The sequence below is a fragment of the Schistocerca americana genome, chromosome 9 (assembly GCF_021461395.2).
Source record: "Schistocerca americana isolate TAMUIC-IGC-003095 chromosome 9, iqSchAmer2.1, whole genome shotgun sequence".
Taxonomy (NCBI): Eukaryota; Metazoa; Arthropoda; class Insecta; order Orthoptera; family Acrididae; genus Schistocerca; species Schistocerca americana.
This window is the reverse complement of record NC_060127.1, coordinates 7,333,460-7,351,842: the sequence shown is the minus strand read 5'-3', so window position 1 is coordinate 7,351,842 and position 18,383 is coordinate 7,333,460. Positions and strand designations below refer to the sequence as shown.

Below are 18,383 nucleotides of genomic sequence, written 5' to 3'. Positions count from 1 at the left end.
CAGTCGCTGTGGTTATCCAATATGTAATCTTCTTGTTTAGTATGTTTTCCCTTGACTATGCTATTTTTCTTACATTTGTCTGTTCCAAAAGCCATACGTATATCATTGCTGAATCCTTCTGTTATCTTTAGTAATTGGTTGAGTTGTTGATTTGTTGCTGCCAGTAGTTTTAGATCATCCATGTATAGCAAATGTGTGATTTTGTGTGGGTATGTTCCAGTAATATTGTATCCATAATTTGTATTATTTAGCATGTTGGATAGTGGGTTCAGAGCAAGGCAGAACCAGAAAGGACTTAATGAGTCTCCTTGGTATATTCCACGCTTAATCTGTATTGGCTGTGATGTGATATTATTTGAATTTGTTTGGATATTAAGTGTGGTTTTCCAATTTTTCATTACTATGTTTAGGAACTGTATCAATTTAGGATCTACTTTGTATATTTCCAATATTTGTAGTAACTATGAGTGGGGTACACTATCAAAAGCTTTTTGGTAATCAATGTATGCGTAGTGTAGCGACCTTTGTTTAGTTTTAGCTTGATATGTCACCTCTGCATCTATTATCAGTTGCTCTTTACATCCTCGTGCTCCTTTGCAACAGCCTTTTTGTTCTTCATTTATAATTTTGTTCTGTGTTGTATGTGTCATTAATTTCTGTTTAATGACTGAAGTTAATATTTTGTATATTGTTGGTAGGCATGTTAGGGGGCGATATTTAGCTGGGTTCGCTGTGTCTGCTTGATCTTTAGGTTTCAGATATGTTATTCCGTGTGTAAGTGTATCAGGGAATGTGTATGGGTCTGCAATGTAACTGTTAAATAATTTAGTTAGATGTGAATGTGTTGAGGTGAACTTCTTTAACCAGAAATTTGCTATTTTGTCATTTCCAGGGGCTTTCCAATTGTGAGTAGAATTAATTGCTTGGGTGACTTCATGTTGCAAAATTATCACTTCAGGCATTTGTGGTATCATCTTGTATGTGTCTGTTTCTGCTTGTATCCACCGTGCATGCCTGTTATGTTGTACCGAGTTTGACTATATGTTGCTCCAGAAGTGTTCCATGTCTGTTATGTTTGGTGGATTGTTTATTTTAATGTGTGTGTTATCTATTGTCTGGTAAAATTTCTTTTGGTTTGTGTTGAATGTTTGGTTTTGTTTCCTTCTATTTTCACTTTTTTTGTATCTTCTGAGTCGTTTGGCTAATGCTTGTAATTTCTGCTTCTTTTCGTCTAATTGCTCTGTCGCTTCTTGTTGTGAGATTTTACCTAACCTTTTCCGTTTTTTTTTCCGAGATTTCATTTCTTATAAATTGTGTTAGCTGTCCGATGTCTTTTCTCAGTTTTTCTATTTTGATCTGTAGCCTGTGTTGCCATGCTGGTTTTGTGGGTTTCTTCTGTGTGTTGGTTGGTTCTGATCTCTGCCTAGTGTGTATATTTAGTGTAGTGAGTCCTCCTATATAAACCAATAGTTGTAACTCTTCCATAGTTGTATTTTCATTTATTTTGTTGTGTATGACTGTGTTGATAGTTTTTATTGTTGTTTCGACTTGTGGGTTATTTGGTGGTCTACGCAAGAATGGTCTAATGTCTGTATTTGTGTCTTTGTATTCTATATATGTTAGCTGAAATTTTTCTTCTATATCTAACATCTGTGTCACTTCGTGTTCTATTTGTGCTTGTTCTGGTAGCTGTCTTAAGATTTCGTTTTCCTCTGATTGTTTAATTGGTGCATGTTGTTCTTTGTTTGTTTGCTCTGGGATGTTTGAGTCCATTACTGTATTTTCTTCTTCTTCTGATTGCACATTATTTTGTTCCAGTATTTGTTGTACTTGTTGTCTGATGTTTTCTAATTCTGACTGGGGTATCCTGTTATTTTTTATTATTACACGGATCTGATCAGCTAATCGTTGTTCTGTTAAAAATTTTAATTCTGGGTATCTGGTAATAAATGTTGTGTATACTTGTGATCTGTATCCAGTTGTGTTGGTTCCTAGGTTTGTTGCTTGGTAATAACAGAACATGAGGTGTCGATTAACTTCATCTGACCATCTCATCCTCTGTCTTTGTTTTCCTTCTAGGGTGGTTGCAGGAAGCATATCCTGCAAAACACCTCTATTTGGATTTAAATCATTTTCCAGTTGGCTAGCAGTGTCATTACCATTGTGGGCGGGCACAGGGTTCAAGCGTCGTCCCCGACCATGACGGCACTTGTCCGAGGCTTCCTTAGTTCTGTCCTGAACCAACTAATCACACTAAAAGGGGGGTTAGCCCTATTAGTGGTTTGTTCTTTTCGTCGTCTTTTACGACTGGCAGAACATACCGGAGGCCGATTCTTTTCCCGGGCCTCCACGGGGTTAATTATTATTATTGTTGTTATTATTATTATTATTATTATTATTATTATTATTATTATTATCATCATCATCATCATCATCATCATCATCATCATCATCATTATTTCTTTTTTAAGGTTTGGTCTAGAGGAAGTTTTCTGCCAATACGGTGTGGACCTGCTGATTTGGGCTCACGAGCATTCATATGAGCGTCTGTGGCCCATCTACAACTACGTGGTACGCAATGGCAGCTATGAAGCTCCTTACAGGAACCCGCGCGCTCCTGTCCATGTAACAACCGGATCGGCAGTAAGTGGATGATCTTGTTTGACAATCTGCAGTGCTATTTCTGCTTTCCTTACAGAGAATTAATGTTACAGTGTGAAAGTACAGAAAACTTTTGGTGAGTACTCACAGATGTACTTAGTAGTGTGACTTCAGTGCATAGCCTTGCCTTCAGACAACAATTACCTGGTAAATATCAGTGTTACATCAGAGACTGCTTCCTTAATTCATATTATTCAGACAGTAATTTTAGTTTTGCAGATTGCTGTGGTGAAGTTAGTGTCGCTGTGAGTGGTTTTTATTTTAGAGAAGAGTTTGGTTCTCAGGTTATGTAGTACTGTGTGCTCCAAAGAGATTTTGACCTTGCTAATAAACTTTTTACCTGTACTAATTGTAAGTTTCCTGATTATAGAAATATGTTTGGTATTGTCTAATGTGTGGTAATTATGAAGCAATTTTAATTTAAAAATTTCACTGTTTATTTAAAATACAAGGGAAAGTGTGTTAATTATATTATGATCTTAAATAATATTACCTTAGCATAAACTGTGAGTTAAGCTGATGTAAATAATTTTTGAAGTTCAGAATGAATTTTCACTCGCAGTTTAAAACTGCGTGGCAGACAGGGACTCTAAAACCCAGAACCTTTGCCTTTTGCAGGAAAATGCTCTGTTGAGTGACCTGTTATGACTGACCCTCTGTCCTCATCTCTGAATTTACGTGAAGAGTTCCCTTGAGTTTATGGCTGTCAGGCACGTGGCAGGGATTTTGTGCATCAGTTATCCCGGTGGCAGTTATTTAAACGGTGTGGCTAGACCGAGCTACAAGCTGTTTCCTCTATGTATATGGAACTGTAATTAATGATTGTTTTGCAGCAGTAAGTCTCAAAATTAAACACTGTTTATTCTTTCAGCTTTTTCCATTTTGTAGATCCTCATCAGATTCTCTCGGTGAAACTGCTCTCAGCTCACTTAAGCACAGGTGTTGCCTTCTCTCAACTATCATGAGGCACAATAATTCAGTTATATAGTTACTTTTCAGATATTCAACATTTGTACACGGTTATATAAGAAATTTATTTGCTATATGCTAACATTCTCGTCACATTCCCCAGTCTTCAAAAGGTTCCCAAAGTTGAACTGTTCTACATGATTTTACATCACAAATTAATGTTTTTGAGTAGTCAAAAATAAACATGATTGATGTTTCTCATTTTCACTATCAGACTCGGTATACTTCAAAATTAAACTTCTGTTCACATCTGTAGGCCGCACCCTAGCCGACAATCTCGACCGGTCGCCACTAGCCGACTCGCTTTGACGACTCAAAAGCTTGCGCAGTCCCCAGGGATTCGCCTACCATTGTCGCATTCCTGTAGTTTCCAGACCTCCTCCTAGGTCTGCAGCAGCCAGCAATGAGCTGCTGATACTGATATTTTAATAAGAGTATCAATAATGGTACCTGTAACCATCTGGGCAAGAATCGTGACCCTGCCCTCACAGATTTACTTCCACCAGTTCCTCTTCTCCTACCTTCGAAACTTACAGACATTGTCCTGCTGGACTAGCACTCTTGAAACAAAGGAGTGCAGTTTATAAAGCGATGGAAAGTTGACAGCAGAAATGAAGATGTGAGGGTGGGTCGTGAGCCGTGCTCTGATAGTTTGGTCAGTAGAACATCTGGATAAAGTTTTAGTCCCGCAGGAAGTTTCGACTTTCCTGGTCACCGAACACTGTCAAGTATTAGAGTGTTTGTAAAGATAGTCAGTTTTAAATTCAAAAAGTATTCATTGCCATTAAAAAAACTTAATTTAATTCATTATCTGGCAGTTATTCTAGTGCAAATTTTTCATATTTACTTGCTCATTTATTGGTCTGAGAACTGACTTGTGTTACTGCTTGGTGTGCGCTCTTCCAGCATTCAATTTTTAAAGTATTGAAATAAGTACACCCCAACTCAGACCACACACTGATGAGCCAAGACAATGTGGTCATCTGCTAAATATGCGTTGGTCCAACTTCGGAATGCAATACAGCAGTGATTGTGCATCGTGTGGATTCGACAAAGGAAAGTTCTCAACATGATGGCAAAAAGGACAGTTTATGCTTTCATAGTGGTAAGTTCTGGGCCTGATAGTGAAAATGACAACTTATGTTTTCAAAGAAGTTTATGTTGAAAAATAAATATCTTCTAATATAAATCCATTTCATCCAGTGGTGGCCTAATGCCATTATCCCCTCTCTGTAGTGTTCGGGAACTGCTGCAAAGTACACATCTATAGCTGCAGTGTTTTTCGGTTCAACGAAAACTTCTAACCGACGAGGAATTGCTTCAGTTTTGAGGACTACACATCCCAAAACACTGACACCATAATCTTTGTTGGCTTTGGCACCATCCTTGCCTTATTTGGAGCTGAAGAACTGTCTTCTATCAACTGCATAGACTGCTGTTTGAATTTGGATGTGTAGTGGTGAATTCGCGTTTCATCCAGTGTCACATAATGACACAAAAAATCACTTCTGTTTTTCTTAAACAGTACCAAACACATCTTGGGAAGTGTCGTGTGAACACGTTTGTGATCTGCAGTTAGCACACACGGCACCCCTCTTGCACAAAGCTTTCTCATGTTCAATTCTTGGTACAATATGTGAGTGACATGTTCCTCTGGTATTCTATAACATTAGCAGTTTCACATACCTTTATATGCCGATCTTCCAAAATCATATAATTTACTTTGTTGATTATTTCTGGTGTGCTTTAACTGCCTGGATGTCCTTTATGGCCGGCCGGAGTGGCCGAGCGGTTAAAGGCGCTACAGTCTGGAACCGCACGACCGCTACGGTCGCAGGTTCGAATCCTGCCTCGGGCATGGATGTGTGTGATGTCCTTAGGTTAGTTAGGTTTAAGTAGTTCTAAGTTCTAGGGGACTTATGACCACAGCAGTTGAGTCCCATAGTGCTCAGAGCCATTTGAACCATTTTGTCCTTTATGTGGATCATATTGGACACTTTCACAGCCACATTTAAAGAGAGCCGGCCACCCATTTCTTCATGATGGAAATTGAGGATGAAGAGCTGCCAAATACATTCAGAAACTGCAAATGGATTTTGGTCAGTGCTTAACATTCTTTTACAAAGAATTTATGCACTGCACAGTAATCAAATAAATTTCATTTTATTTTATTTTTGTTTTACACCACCACATACACCACAACTGCTCCAAATGACAGCCTGAAGTCAACTGCTGTCTAGAATGACACGCAATGTTACATGGCGTCTACTATCACGTGTACTAATGTAAGGGGAGAAAATCGTGCAAGTAGTGGCGTGATCCCCGGTTGAGGCTGAGAACTTTGCACACAGCCCTCGTACAGTACATTGTACCAGATGTCTATGCACAATTACCATAAATTATGAGCTGCTGGTTTGTGGGCGTGAAACTGGCACTCGATATCATCGCAGGTGTGTTCCATTGCTTTCAGATCAGTCGAGGGTGGTAGCAAAGGCATCAGTGTGAGTTTACTGCTGTGCTACTGAAACCCCTGAAGTGAGATTCCCAGCTTGTAACATGAACAGTTAACCTGTACGATGCTGCCAATACTGTCAGGGAAGACATAATGCATAAAAGGAAGCAGGTGGTCCCCACAACGTCTGTGTAATCCACGGCTGTCACAGCACCTTCTGTTACTGCCACAGCTCCCATTAAAGCCCAGGTAAATATCCCCCACAGGATAATACTACCCCCATCAGCCTACACCCATGGCTTGGTGCATGTTTCGAGTAGCTTTCCAAGTGGACAGCAGCATACCACGACACGACAGTTGGCCTGATGCAATTAGAAGCATTATTCACCTGATCAGATGACACATTTCCATTGATACAGGTTCCTGTCTTGATGATACTATGCCCACTGGAGTTGCCCAAGAGTAGTTTGAAAAGTTCTCAGAATGGAATAGAAAGAAACAAGTAACATCGGTGAACCTTTTTTATTTTTCAGTGTAGTCTTGCTGTACACTAATGCCCTTTCTCCAGCAATGTTCCACTGCCTTGATCCCATCTCGAAAATTAGATTCCGCCAGGTCTGCAGAATACCCATCAACTTCGGCTGCCAGGTCTTCATTTAAACAGAATATCAATCCACTGAGGAAAAGTCTCAGCTTTGGGAAGAGATGGAAGTCTGATGCAGCCAAATAAGATGAATAAGGCAGGTGTGGCAACAATTCTCATCTTAGTTTAGGTATTTTTTGCCATGGCAATGACACTTGCGGAAAGGCAGGGCTTATCTTGATGAAAGATGACTTTCTTCTTGGCCAAACCTGGCCTTTTTTGTGCATGTTTTGCAGTAGATTATCCTAGTGTCATCATGTATTTGATCAGTGAGAAGGGAATCTATAAGCAGAACCACTTTCGCATCCATGAAAATTAATGGCATAATCTTTCTAGGCAACCGTATTGCCTTGGTTTTCCTCAGTGATCATGATTCAACATGTTTGCACTGGTTTGACTGTTGTTTTGTCTCAAGAATATAGTATGGATCCAGATTTTATCTGTGGTCGCTGATCGATGCACACAATCTTGTTGCTTGCTCCCTGCTCATTGTCGGGACATTTCCAATCTGGTACCATTTCTCATCTTGTGTAACAGTTGCAGCACCCATCCAACAGATAATTTTCTCATATTGAGTTCCACTGTTAAAATGTAATATGTCTGTTCAAATGACATCACTTCAACTTCAGCAATGTCTCACACTTTCAGTCGACGATTCTATGTGATCATTGTATGCACTTCTGCAATAATTTCTGGTACAATAGCACATCTTTCCCATGCCACTGTGCAAATCGTCATCTAAGCTGCCCCCACCAAATTTAAACTCTTTTCTACTCTTGGCAACAGTTGAATCCCCCAGTATGTTCTGAAAATTGGGGTGAATTTCCATCAGTTTCAACCCTTTCTCTACAGAGTACTTAATTAGTGCTTGAATCTAAATTTTTTCCGTCTTCACAAATCACCACACTGGAACAACAGAGTGATGTCTGCACTACAGATCTCAATGCTTGTAAACGATAACCTGTCATTACATCGGAATCTTGTTGCACTAGCACTGTCATTTGGTGGTGATTCTGAGAACTTCACACACTACCCTTGTAATTGACAACATCATTGGGCCAGGACGGGCTCAGAGAAGGATCGTCTGCTGTGGAGTCCCACGCTCAAAAGTGTGTGCTCTGGAATAGTAGTACTTGAATCAGCATTGAACTCTATTTCAGATCTGCCAAGGTATTGCCAGCTATCCTTGTTTACCAACTGGTCAAGTGCCCCATATCCACATTCTGTGACAATGCACGGACATCCAACACGTGGTTTCACTGTCTTTCAACGACCTCCTAGAGATGGTCACACATGACAGCAGCATGGAAGCAGCTGACCGTTTTTGACATTTCTGAGATGCTCATTCTCGGGCACCAGACCATAACAATCAGCCCTTTTTTTGTCTCTCACTACAGTGGATTTGCATGTATTGTCTCCTCACTCACTTTTGCTATGTGTATATATTTCCGTTACCATGCCACGGTGCCTGTAATGCCACCAAAAAACATTGTCTCACAGTTGGCAGTGTTCAAAATGTTTTGGCTGATCAGTGTACAGGGCGTCCACGATTTAAGTTCCAGATTCAAATCAATGTAAATGAGAACCACTGCTCAGAGTGAAGTCAGATTTGAACAGCATATTATTAACACAGGGGAAAACACGGTGGAACGAAAAAAAGGGTAACAAAAATCTTACAAATAGGTGATACTGTAAGCATATTAACATAGATGGGGTCGGCTACAAATGGAAGATGAACCACAATATGATGGCAGTGGTTTGAGTTGTATGTTACACCATCCGTACTGTTCAGTGTGCACGGGTGCACAAGTTTGACAGTCTACATTTGTAGTATTGTTAGTAAGGTAAGCCCATCCACCATGGCACGGCCGTACTACATCGAATGAGAAAAATCCATTTTTAACTGTCCTGCAGCCAAAAACTACATAAGAAGCGAAACGAGATCGGTTTCTTATTGTCATGGGACTGGCACGATACATGTTCAGTGTGCTGTCCACTGTTTCCTGTCACAGGTTGAAATCAAGACACAGTATGTTCCACAACAGGCTGGAGTGTCGTGGGGATCACATCAGAATGCACTGCACATTGTGCAATTTCAGTTTAGCTACATTCATTGGAGACCTGAACACAATATATTTCAGATAACCCAACAGCCAAAAGTCACACAGATTAAGATCAGGTGATCTGGATGGCAAGGCTGTAGGAAAATGATAGCTGATAATTGTGGCATTTTTGTAATACCTCTGTAAAAGCCACTACACTGGCTGTGAAACGTGTGGAGGAGCATCATCTTGTCCAAAAATGATCCTATCCACACTATTGAAGGTTTGGAATGACATAGGTGCCAAAAGACTCTCATAGTGCTTACAAGTGACAGGACCCACACGACTCTTCTCCGCAAAAAAATACAGCTCCACAATAAACAATGCTGTCAACGCACACCACACCACACTGTCACCTTTGCAGAATGAAGTGGTACCAGTTGATAGGCATGCAGATTTTCTGTAGCCCATACTCTGAAATTCTGCATATTGACATATCCTTGGAGATGCACATGGGCTTCATCTGTCCAGAAATGTGCCATGGCCATTCATTGTCCACTTTCATGTGAGCAAGAAATTCCAGACTGAACGTTTGTCTTGTTGGCAGGTCAGCAGGAAGCAACTCCTGACTGCGAGTGATTTTGTACGGTTAGCAATGCAGGATGTTTCGCAGGATTTTAAGTACGCTTCTCGCAGGCATGTCCATTGCCCGTGCACTGCACATTCGCACATCACTGCTCGACCCCGCCAGTAATGCTTTTACCACACCTTCGACAGATGTCGGGCCGAAAGCTTTCCTCCCTCTACCAAATGGCACTTTAAAAGAACAAGTCTTTTCAAATTTGGTGATCATTTTCTCCAGACTCTTAGCAGACATTGGACCAATGCCTGTTTTCATATCATTGAGTGTCTAGAACTTCTGCAGGCTACTGGTGCACAGTCACAGTTTTTTTAAAAGAGCTTTACCAGCAACGCATGCAGTCCTTCATAGAGACAATCATGTTGGGCATCTGGGACACAGACTGAGAACAGCCGTGTGCTGCGTATCTATTGGTGTGTGTGTGTTCTGATGCTTGCAGCCCCATCAATTGGTCAAAGTTTTGTTAAGTGTTATTTTCTTTTATTATATAATGTTTCCCCCTGTATCAATAATAACCTCCTCAAATTAGGCATCATTCTGAACAGTGGTTCTCCTTCTAAAGCGTTTTGAAACTGCAACTTATTGACACCGTGTACATAGAACTGTGAAACGAGGTGGAGAGAGGATGTACTTGTACAGAATTGTTGTTGGCAGCAGGTAATGCTTTGTACCTGGTTGGCAGAACGTTTTGTGAACTACGAGTAGCACTTGCCTCTCAGTGAAAGGTAATTTGGGAAGCATCTGAAAACGTTTGTGATAGCTTCGGCGACGATTCTTTCGCTCAGCTGGTGATTCATAGTTTCTTTCTGGCCATTGGTTATCATGTATTCACTGGATGTAACCATACAAAGTTAATATTTTATTAGCTGTAGCATCAAGAATAGTATTTTCTTCTCCTGTTATTGTTATCTTCAGTTCGAAAACTGGTTTGATATAGCTCTTCGTGCTACTCTATCCTGTACCAGCCTCTTCATCACTGAATACCTAGTGCGACATTCATCGTTCTGAATCTGCTTACTATATTCATCTCTTGGTCTCCACCTACGATTCTTAACCCCCCAGGCATCCGTCCAATACTAAATTGTGATCTCTGGATGTCTCAGAATGTGTCCTATTAACCAATCTTTTCTTCTAGTCAGGTTGTGAAACAAATTTATTTTATCCCCAATTCTGTTCAGTACCTTCTCATTAGTTACATGATCTACCCATCTAATCTTAAGCATTCTTCTACAGTGAATTTAATTCCCTCACCATCACTTGATTTAATTCGATTGCTTTCCATTATCCTTGTTTTGCTTTTGTTCAAGTTCATCTTATGTGCTCTTTTCAAGACACTATCCATTCCATTCTACTGCCTTTCCAATTCTTTTGCTGTATGTGACGGAATCACGGTGTCATCGGCAAATCCCAAAGTTTTTATTTGTTCTCCCATTTTTCTTTTGTTTCGTTTACTGATTCAGGGTGTATATGATCTGGGAATTTTTTCGTCCTGGAGGAAACCGGAAAAAACCCATGAATTTTTTAGAACTCCAGGAATTTTTCATTGTTTTCGTTACCAGCCAAATTTTTTTGATTTTGACTGTTAAGAACCAATATTCTAACGAAGGATATTACTGTATCCCACTTCTGCAGAATAATACTGCAGCAACAAAACATGAACGAGAGAAAGAAAAGAGAAAAAAAAAAAACGAAAATAAATCTTAAATCGCAAAGGAAATGCGCCATATACAACAACAAAACCCAGTTCTCATACAAGCGTCTGCGAGCCAAAGTGTGTCAAAGGCTTTAGGAAGAATATGCAGTGCTTCCTAACAACAAATTACCTCCGATGAATGGGTTGTGACAGCTGTTTACATTAGATTCATTTGAGCAGTTCCGGGAGGCCTCTTGTGCATGCACAGTTCAGTCGCTTATGAGTAGTACCTTCTCCTGCTTCTGGCTACAGATGTATGGCTGGGCGCCACTATCTAAATTGCTCCACTTCGGAAATATCGTAGATACGGTGCAGATGCACAAAGCAGTCTGAGTTGTAGTGTGGAGGTGGGTAGTCTCCACGTGACCTGTGTTTACGTTTAGTGATCTTGCTATTTCATCTTCATTTATTTCTCTCATATTAAATGAAAACAAAACGAATTTCTGTGGCTGAGAGCTACCAAATGAATTAAAATACGTTTGCATAATTACAGTAGGCTAAAATATGTTGTTAGTTTCAGGTTTTATTTCCACCTTTCTGACAGTCGAGCATCAATCGCCTTGCAGAACAATGAAGCTATTTTTTTCGGTTTGCTAAAGAGATGTGGCTTTTATTAATCTTTTGCGCTGAGGCAGTCAGTTTATTTGAAAAGTGTTTAATTTCACACTGTTGGCTAGTTTCAACTGTTCGCTGCATTTCAAGTGCACGTTTTCCACCTTCTAGCTTGTATGGCATTATGCCATAATAAAGAACCAAACATGAGATAATACAGTACTGGTACTCTAGAAAATTTACACCCGAATCTGGACATACGATTGTGCACTTTGAGCCAAATTATGCATTTTAGTATGGTTCACAAAATTCCGATGCTCTTGAAGTATCCATTGATGTCTTGTTTCTTTTATGACATAATGCAAGATCTTTTAATGTTTTACACGTATGAACATGCGGGGTTCCTGCGTCATCGTAGCTGCGCAGGTGCAGTGATGCCTGTTATCTGGCGCTCTCTCGCAATTGCTGAAACGAACCAATTTCTAACAGGTCAGGGAAAATATTGCGAATGGTGGTTTGAAAAGTGCTACTTTCAAAGTAAATTTCCTTTTACGATAGATGAACTATGTGCGAGAATGTACGATGAATTTCTTAAATCACAGAGTGTTTGACTCTCATTTAAAAATCAACTCTTTGAGGACAACCATCTAGAAGAATTTCGAGCCCAGAAGATCAGACATTTACATCGTTATTAAAAATTATACTGGGATATTTGTGTGATGTATCTTAAAGTGTAACACGCGCAAAAAGATCAGCATTATATGTGGAAGCTTAGCTTCTCTTGCAGCCTATTAATCTTCGAGACCAATATTATTTTGTGAAAGCTTTGTTTTTCTTGTAGCAACACTATGTATATTAATTTAAACCATTAACTTTTCTTTTTTGTGTGTTCGGCCTACTGAAGATTGATCTTTGCTATTGGTTGACCACGTCACGTGTCCTATGCTGTCATCAGCTGGCGAGATCACGTGACATGAGCTATGACTGGCTTACAAAAGCGCATTGTAATCTTGATTTCATTGCTTCGGAAAGTAACATGTTGTGTTTAGTGGAATTCGAATTTATACCTTCGTAACACAAAAAAAAGGAGCGTACATGTTGCTGCACATCAAAGATCTTTCCAAAACGTATTTTTTTCTCCCCTGGGTTTCGTTTTCTAAAGTGCCAGCAAATTCTATGTCTGTGTAGAAAACCATAAACATTCTAAGGACTGATAAGTTTTACAGTACCGAGGAAAAGTATACTGTGACTTAACACGGAAAAAGTGTATTTTCACCCGGGAGAAAGTGTATTTTCAACTGGGAAATCTGGGAATTTTTTTTCTTTGTCAATGTATACACCCTGTGATTGCTCAGTCTACAGATTGGATAACATCATGGACAGGCTACAACCCTGTCTCACTCCCTTCTCAACCACTTGTTCCATTTCATGCCTCTCAACTCTTATAAATGGCCTTCTGGTTACAGTACAAGTTGTAAATAGCATTTTGCTCCTTGTATTTTTGCCCTGCTACCTGCAGAATTTCAAAGAGAATATTCTAGTCAACATTGCCAAAAGCTTTCTCTAAGTCTACAAATTGCGGTGGCCCAGTGTAATGTTAAGCTCTCTCTATACAGCTTAAGCGTTTTCGTGGACTTACTTGTTGAAGAATGCTGGTTCTGCTTTCTTGCAGCACCAATGTCTTCTGCTAGCACCGGATGCTTCTCCGAAGATTTCACTGCTAGGAAGGGGTAATTTTCACTCTCTCTCTCTCTCTCTCTCTCTCTCTCTCTCTCTCACTCTCTCTCTCTCTCTCTCTCTCTCTCTTCTTATTTAAAAAATACGCTACTATTGGATTATCATTCAATGCACCTGAACATATTTATTTCCACTTAAAAAAGAAAGAAAGAAAAAAAGCAACTAAACTTCATGACGTAAGCCCACACATTACCGGGCACCCAGAATCAGTTAATTACACATTTTTGAACACAATTAATACATAAGCTTTTATCGTGGCTGGTTATCCACATACTCTCAACAGCAGTTCAACGTCTAATAAACAGTCACTATTTCGAGTCTCTCCATTTGTTTTTTAACAATACAATGATACATTACTCTTTGCAGCTGGCCACGGAGCTTCCGGGCCGTATTTGCTTATTCTTGGCAGGTTGCGCTGAACACTTGCCAGCGCTGACGAATTATCTCCCTTCCAGTTTCACCTGCACAAACAATAAATGGGTGCAGTATCCCATGCTCATCCTTACACCCTGCTTTAAAATAACGCGTGTTCGAAACGGCTGGAACGCAAGTGTCTCCTGACTTTCGTAAAATTCTGGTGGCACTACAAAATGCTATAAACATAGGTTTTCCTTTCCTTACTCTATCCTTTAAGGTAAGTCAGAGAGTCAGTATTGCCTCATGTGTACGAACATTTATCTAGAATTCAAACTGATCTTCCCGTAAGTCGGCTTCTATCTGTTTTTTCATTCTTCTATAAGGAATTCATGTTAGTATTTTGCCACCATGACTTATTAAACTGATGGTATGGCAATATTCATGCCTGTCAGCACTTGCTTTCTTTGGAATTGCAATTGTTACATTCTTCTTGAAGTCTGAGGGTATTTTTTCTGTCTCATACATCTGGTCCACCAGATGGAAGAGTTTTGTCATGGTTGGCTCTGCCAAGGTTGTCAGTAGTTCTTACAGCATGACATATACTCCTGAAGCCTTCTTTCAGTTTTGTTTTTCTTTCCCTTTTTTTTCAAATTGTTGTTGGAGTATGATATCTCCCAACTCATCTTCATCCATGTTCTCTTCCCTTTCTATAATATTGCTGTTGTATAGATCCAGTACATAGTCTTCGCACCTTCAGGCTTTCCCTTCTTTGCTTAGTACTGGTTTTCCATCTGAGCTATTAATATTCATACATTAGCTTCTCTTTTCTCCAAAGGCCTCTTTAATTATCCTGTAGGCACTGTCTGTCTTTCCTCTAGTGAAATATGCTTCTAAATCCTTACATTTGTCCTCTAACAACCACAGCTGCGTGGCCATTGTGCACTTCCTGTCAGTTACATTGTATAAACATTTGTATTCCCTTTCACCTGCTTCATTTGCTGCTTTTATATATTTTCTGCTTTCATCTGTTAAATTCAATATCTTGTGTGTCATCAAAGGATTTCTATTAGGCCTTGCCTTTTTACCTATTTTATCCTCTGTTGCTTTCATTATTTCATGTCTCAAAGCTACCAATTCATCTTCTACTGTATTTCTTTCCCGTGTTGTAATCAATCGTTGCCTAATGCTCCCTCTGAAGCTCCCGACAACATGTGGTTATTTCAACCTATCTAGGTGCCATCTCCTTATACAGGGTTATTACAAATGATTGAAGCGATTTCACAGCTCTACAATAACTTTATTATTTGAGATATTTTCACAATGCTTTGCACACACATACAAAAACTCAAAAAGATTTTTTAGGCATTCACAAATGTTCGATATGTGCGCCTTTAGTGATTCGGCAGACATCAAGCTGATAATCAAGTTCTTCTCACACTCGGCGCAGCATGTCCCCATCAATGAGTTCGAAAGCATCGTTGATGCGAGCTCGCAGTTCTGGCACGTTTCTTGGTAGAGGAGGCTTAAACACTGAATCTTTCACATAACCCCACAGAAAGAAATTGCATGGGGTTAAGTCAGGAGAGCGTGGAGGCCATGACATGAATTGCTGATCATGATCTCCACCACGACCGATCCATCGGTTTTCCAATCTCCTGTTTAAGAAATGCCGAACATCATGATGGAAGTGCGGTGGAGCACCATCCTGTTGAAAGATGAAGTCGGCGCTGTCGGTCTCCAGTTGTGGCATGAGCCAATTTTCCAGCATGTCCAGATACATGTGTCCTGTAACGTTTTTTTCGCAGAAGAAAAAGGGGCCGTATACTTTAAACCGTGAGATTGCACAAAACACGTTAACTTTTGGTGGATTGCGAATTTGCTGCACGAATGCGTGAGGATTCTCTACTGCCGAGATTCGCACATTGTGTCTGTTCACTTCACCATTAAGAAAAAATGTTGCTTCATCACTGAAAACAAGTTTCGCACTGAACGCATCCTCTTCCATGAGCTGTTGCAACCGCGCTGAAAATTCAAACCGTTTGACTTTGTCATTGGGTGTCAGGGTTTGTAGCAATTGTAAACGGTAAGGCTTCTGCTTTAGACTTTTCCGTAAGATTTTCCAAACCGTCGGCTGTGGTATGTTTAGCTCTCTGCTTGCTTTATTCGTCAACTTCTGTGGGCTACGCGTGAAACTTTCCCGCACGCGTTCAACCATTTCTTCGCTCACTGCAGGCCGACCCGTTGATTTCCCCTTACAGAGGCATTCAGAAGCTTTAAACTGCGCATACCATCGCCGAATGGAGTTAGCAGTTGGTGGATCTTTGTTGAACTTCGTCCTGAAGTGTCGTTGCACTGTTATGACTGACTGATGTGAGTGCATTTCAAGCACGACATACGCTTTCTCGGCTCCTGTCGCCATTTTGTCTCACTGCTCTCTCGAGCGCTCTGGCGGCAGAACAAAACTTTATGAGTTTTTCTACGTATCTGTAGTGTGTCGTGACCATATGTCAATGAATGGAGCTACAGTGAATTTATGAAATCGCTTCAATCATTTGTAATAGCCCTGTATTCCTACCTTTTTGTAATTTCTTTAGTTTTAATCTACAATTCATAACCAATAAACCAGAGGCTACATTTGCACCTTGAAGTGTCTTACAATTTAAAACCTGGATCTGAAATCTCTGTCTTACCATTATTTAATCATTCTGAACCATTCCAATGTCTCCTGATCTCTTCCATGTACACAACCTCCTTTCGTGATTCTTAAACCAAGTGTTAGCTATGATTAAATTATGCTCTGTACAAAATTGTACCTGACGGCTTCCTCTTTCGTTCCTTTCCCTCATCCCATATTCAACTACAGTTTTTCCTTCTCTTTTTGTTCCCGTTTCAGGACTGTTGTTTGCTGCAAACTTTTTTCCAATACCTTGAACCGTTCAAAAAATGGAAAGTGTGTTACATCTTACGTGACTCCCTCTGTATACACAGCTGGTCGCAGTCTGTGTAAAGTAAACACATGGTTTGAAAGCAGCTGAGTATAGTAGGAAGGCAAATAGATGCGCTCTCTTCTCTCTCTCTCTCTCTCTCTCTCTCTCTCTCTCTCTCTCTCTCTCTCTTGTTTTCACGTGTGTAAAGTAATCTACAAGAAATTTCCATGATTATTAGTTTCAGTTGGTTGCTGTATAAATTGACTCTTTCCACATCCCCTGGAGGCTCTCCTTGATGACAGGATTTGCAGGACACAATGTGAGGATGAGTGAGACTCTCACGTATGTTCAGCGAACTCAGCTGTTGGGAGGGGCAGACCGTTTCAAAATTCTGAGAGCCCACATTTCAGTAGAAGTTGAGAAATATGTTACTTTTGCAGACTAAGAGTGCATTGTTTAATGCCCATGTAATAATAGATAAATTTGTTTGTGTACAAAAGGGTACCAAGAACTTCTCTTTCTGCACTCCATCTGCAAGTAGAACAGGAGGAGACGGAGGTGGGAAAGTGATTCTGGCACACTGTGTACCCTCTGCCACACACTGCACAAACATAGATGTGAATTGGTCATCCAGTGTGTCATTTGCAAATAAAAACACAAACCTGTTTTCAAAAAAAATTTACAGACATGTGAGAAAGTATGTTGTTACAAGATGCCCGTTTGATGACGGTCTGTTGGTCTGCAGGGCTGTGAGGAGCTGCACGACAGCTTCACAGAGGAGGCACCATCTTGGTCGGCCTTCCGCTCTAAGGACTACGGCTACATGCGGATGAAGATTTTCAATGCCAGCCACCTCTATATGGAACAAATATCAATAGACCTGGTGCGTATAAGGTTACTTTGCTCATATTTCTAGACAAGCTGAGAAGTTGTGACTGTTGTGTTCCATTACTTTACATGTCTTCATTTTAGTATGTGTTGTGTGTTCTCGTGACAAGAGATTCTAACTAGTTAATAATTTCCATTATCTTTAATCTTCCTTCACTGTTTTGTCTCTCCCCTTTGTCCATAAGTTATTAAGAGATAACGCTTAAGCTCAAAATTATAGAATTTGTCAGTAATGTTCAGTTTCAGTTCACTTTTCAGAGCATTGAATATGTATCTAATTGTTTCAAATGCTTAAGAGTCAAAGTAATGTTGTTTCATCAAGACAATTGTAGCAGGGACTACTGACAAGAATATAAAGGCTTCTCTTCATTAACCCCAAGCAAGTCATAGTAGTGGGGGCCAAAGAGGTACCTGTGGTACGTTATTATAGAATCTTTTCTGCCATTCTGGATATGTGGCAAGTTTTGTTGAGGCATCTCTAATAACCATCTTAAGGAAAATTCAAGATAGACTATAGCGGGGTGTATTATCAGGATGTATACACCTCGGGAAATCTGGGAAAAACCTGGGAATTTTTTCATCCAGGAAAAACTCAGGAATTTTTCATTGTTTTAGTTTTCACTCAAATTGTTCTAGTTCATACTGGTAAGAACTAGTACTCTAACAAAGAATATTACTGCATCCTGCTACTGCAGAATAAAACGTGTAAGAGAGAGAGAGAGAGAGAGAGAAAAAAAAAAACTTCAGTTGCAAAGGAAATGTGCCATTTATAACAACAGAACACCGCATGCACCCAAGCATCTGCCAACAGCAAAATGCGTC

At 40.0% G+C, this 18,383-nt stretch overlaps 1 protein-coding gene across 1 annotated transcript in view; it reads left to right on the top strand.

Annotated features, from left to right (window-relative positions):
* The window catches only part of LOC124550979 (acid phosphatase type 7), a 121,982-nt gene that overhangs the window by 84,523 nt on the left and 19,076 nt on the right, over positions 1-18,383 (top strand). The window contains exons 7-8 of the mRNA XM_047125799.1: positions 2,472-2,643; positions 17,419-17,556. Coding sequence (XP_046981755.1) covers positions 2,472-2,643; positions 17,419-17,556 — 310 coding nt within the window. The remainder of the gene's footprint in view (positions 1-2,471; positions 2,644-17,418; positions 17,557-18,383) is intronic.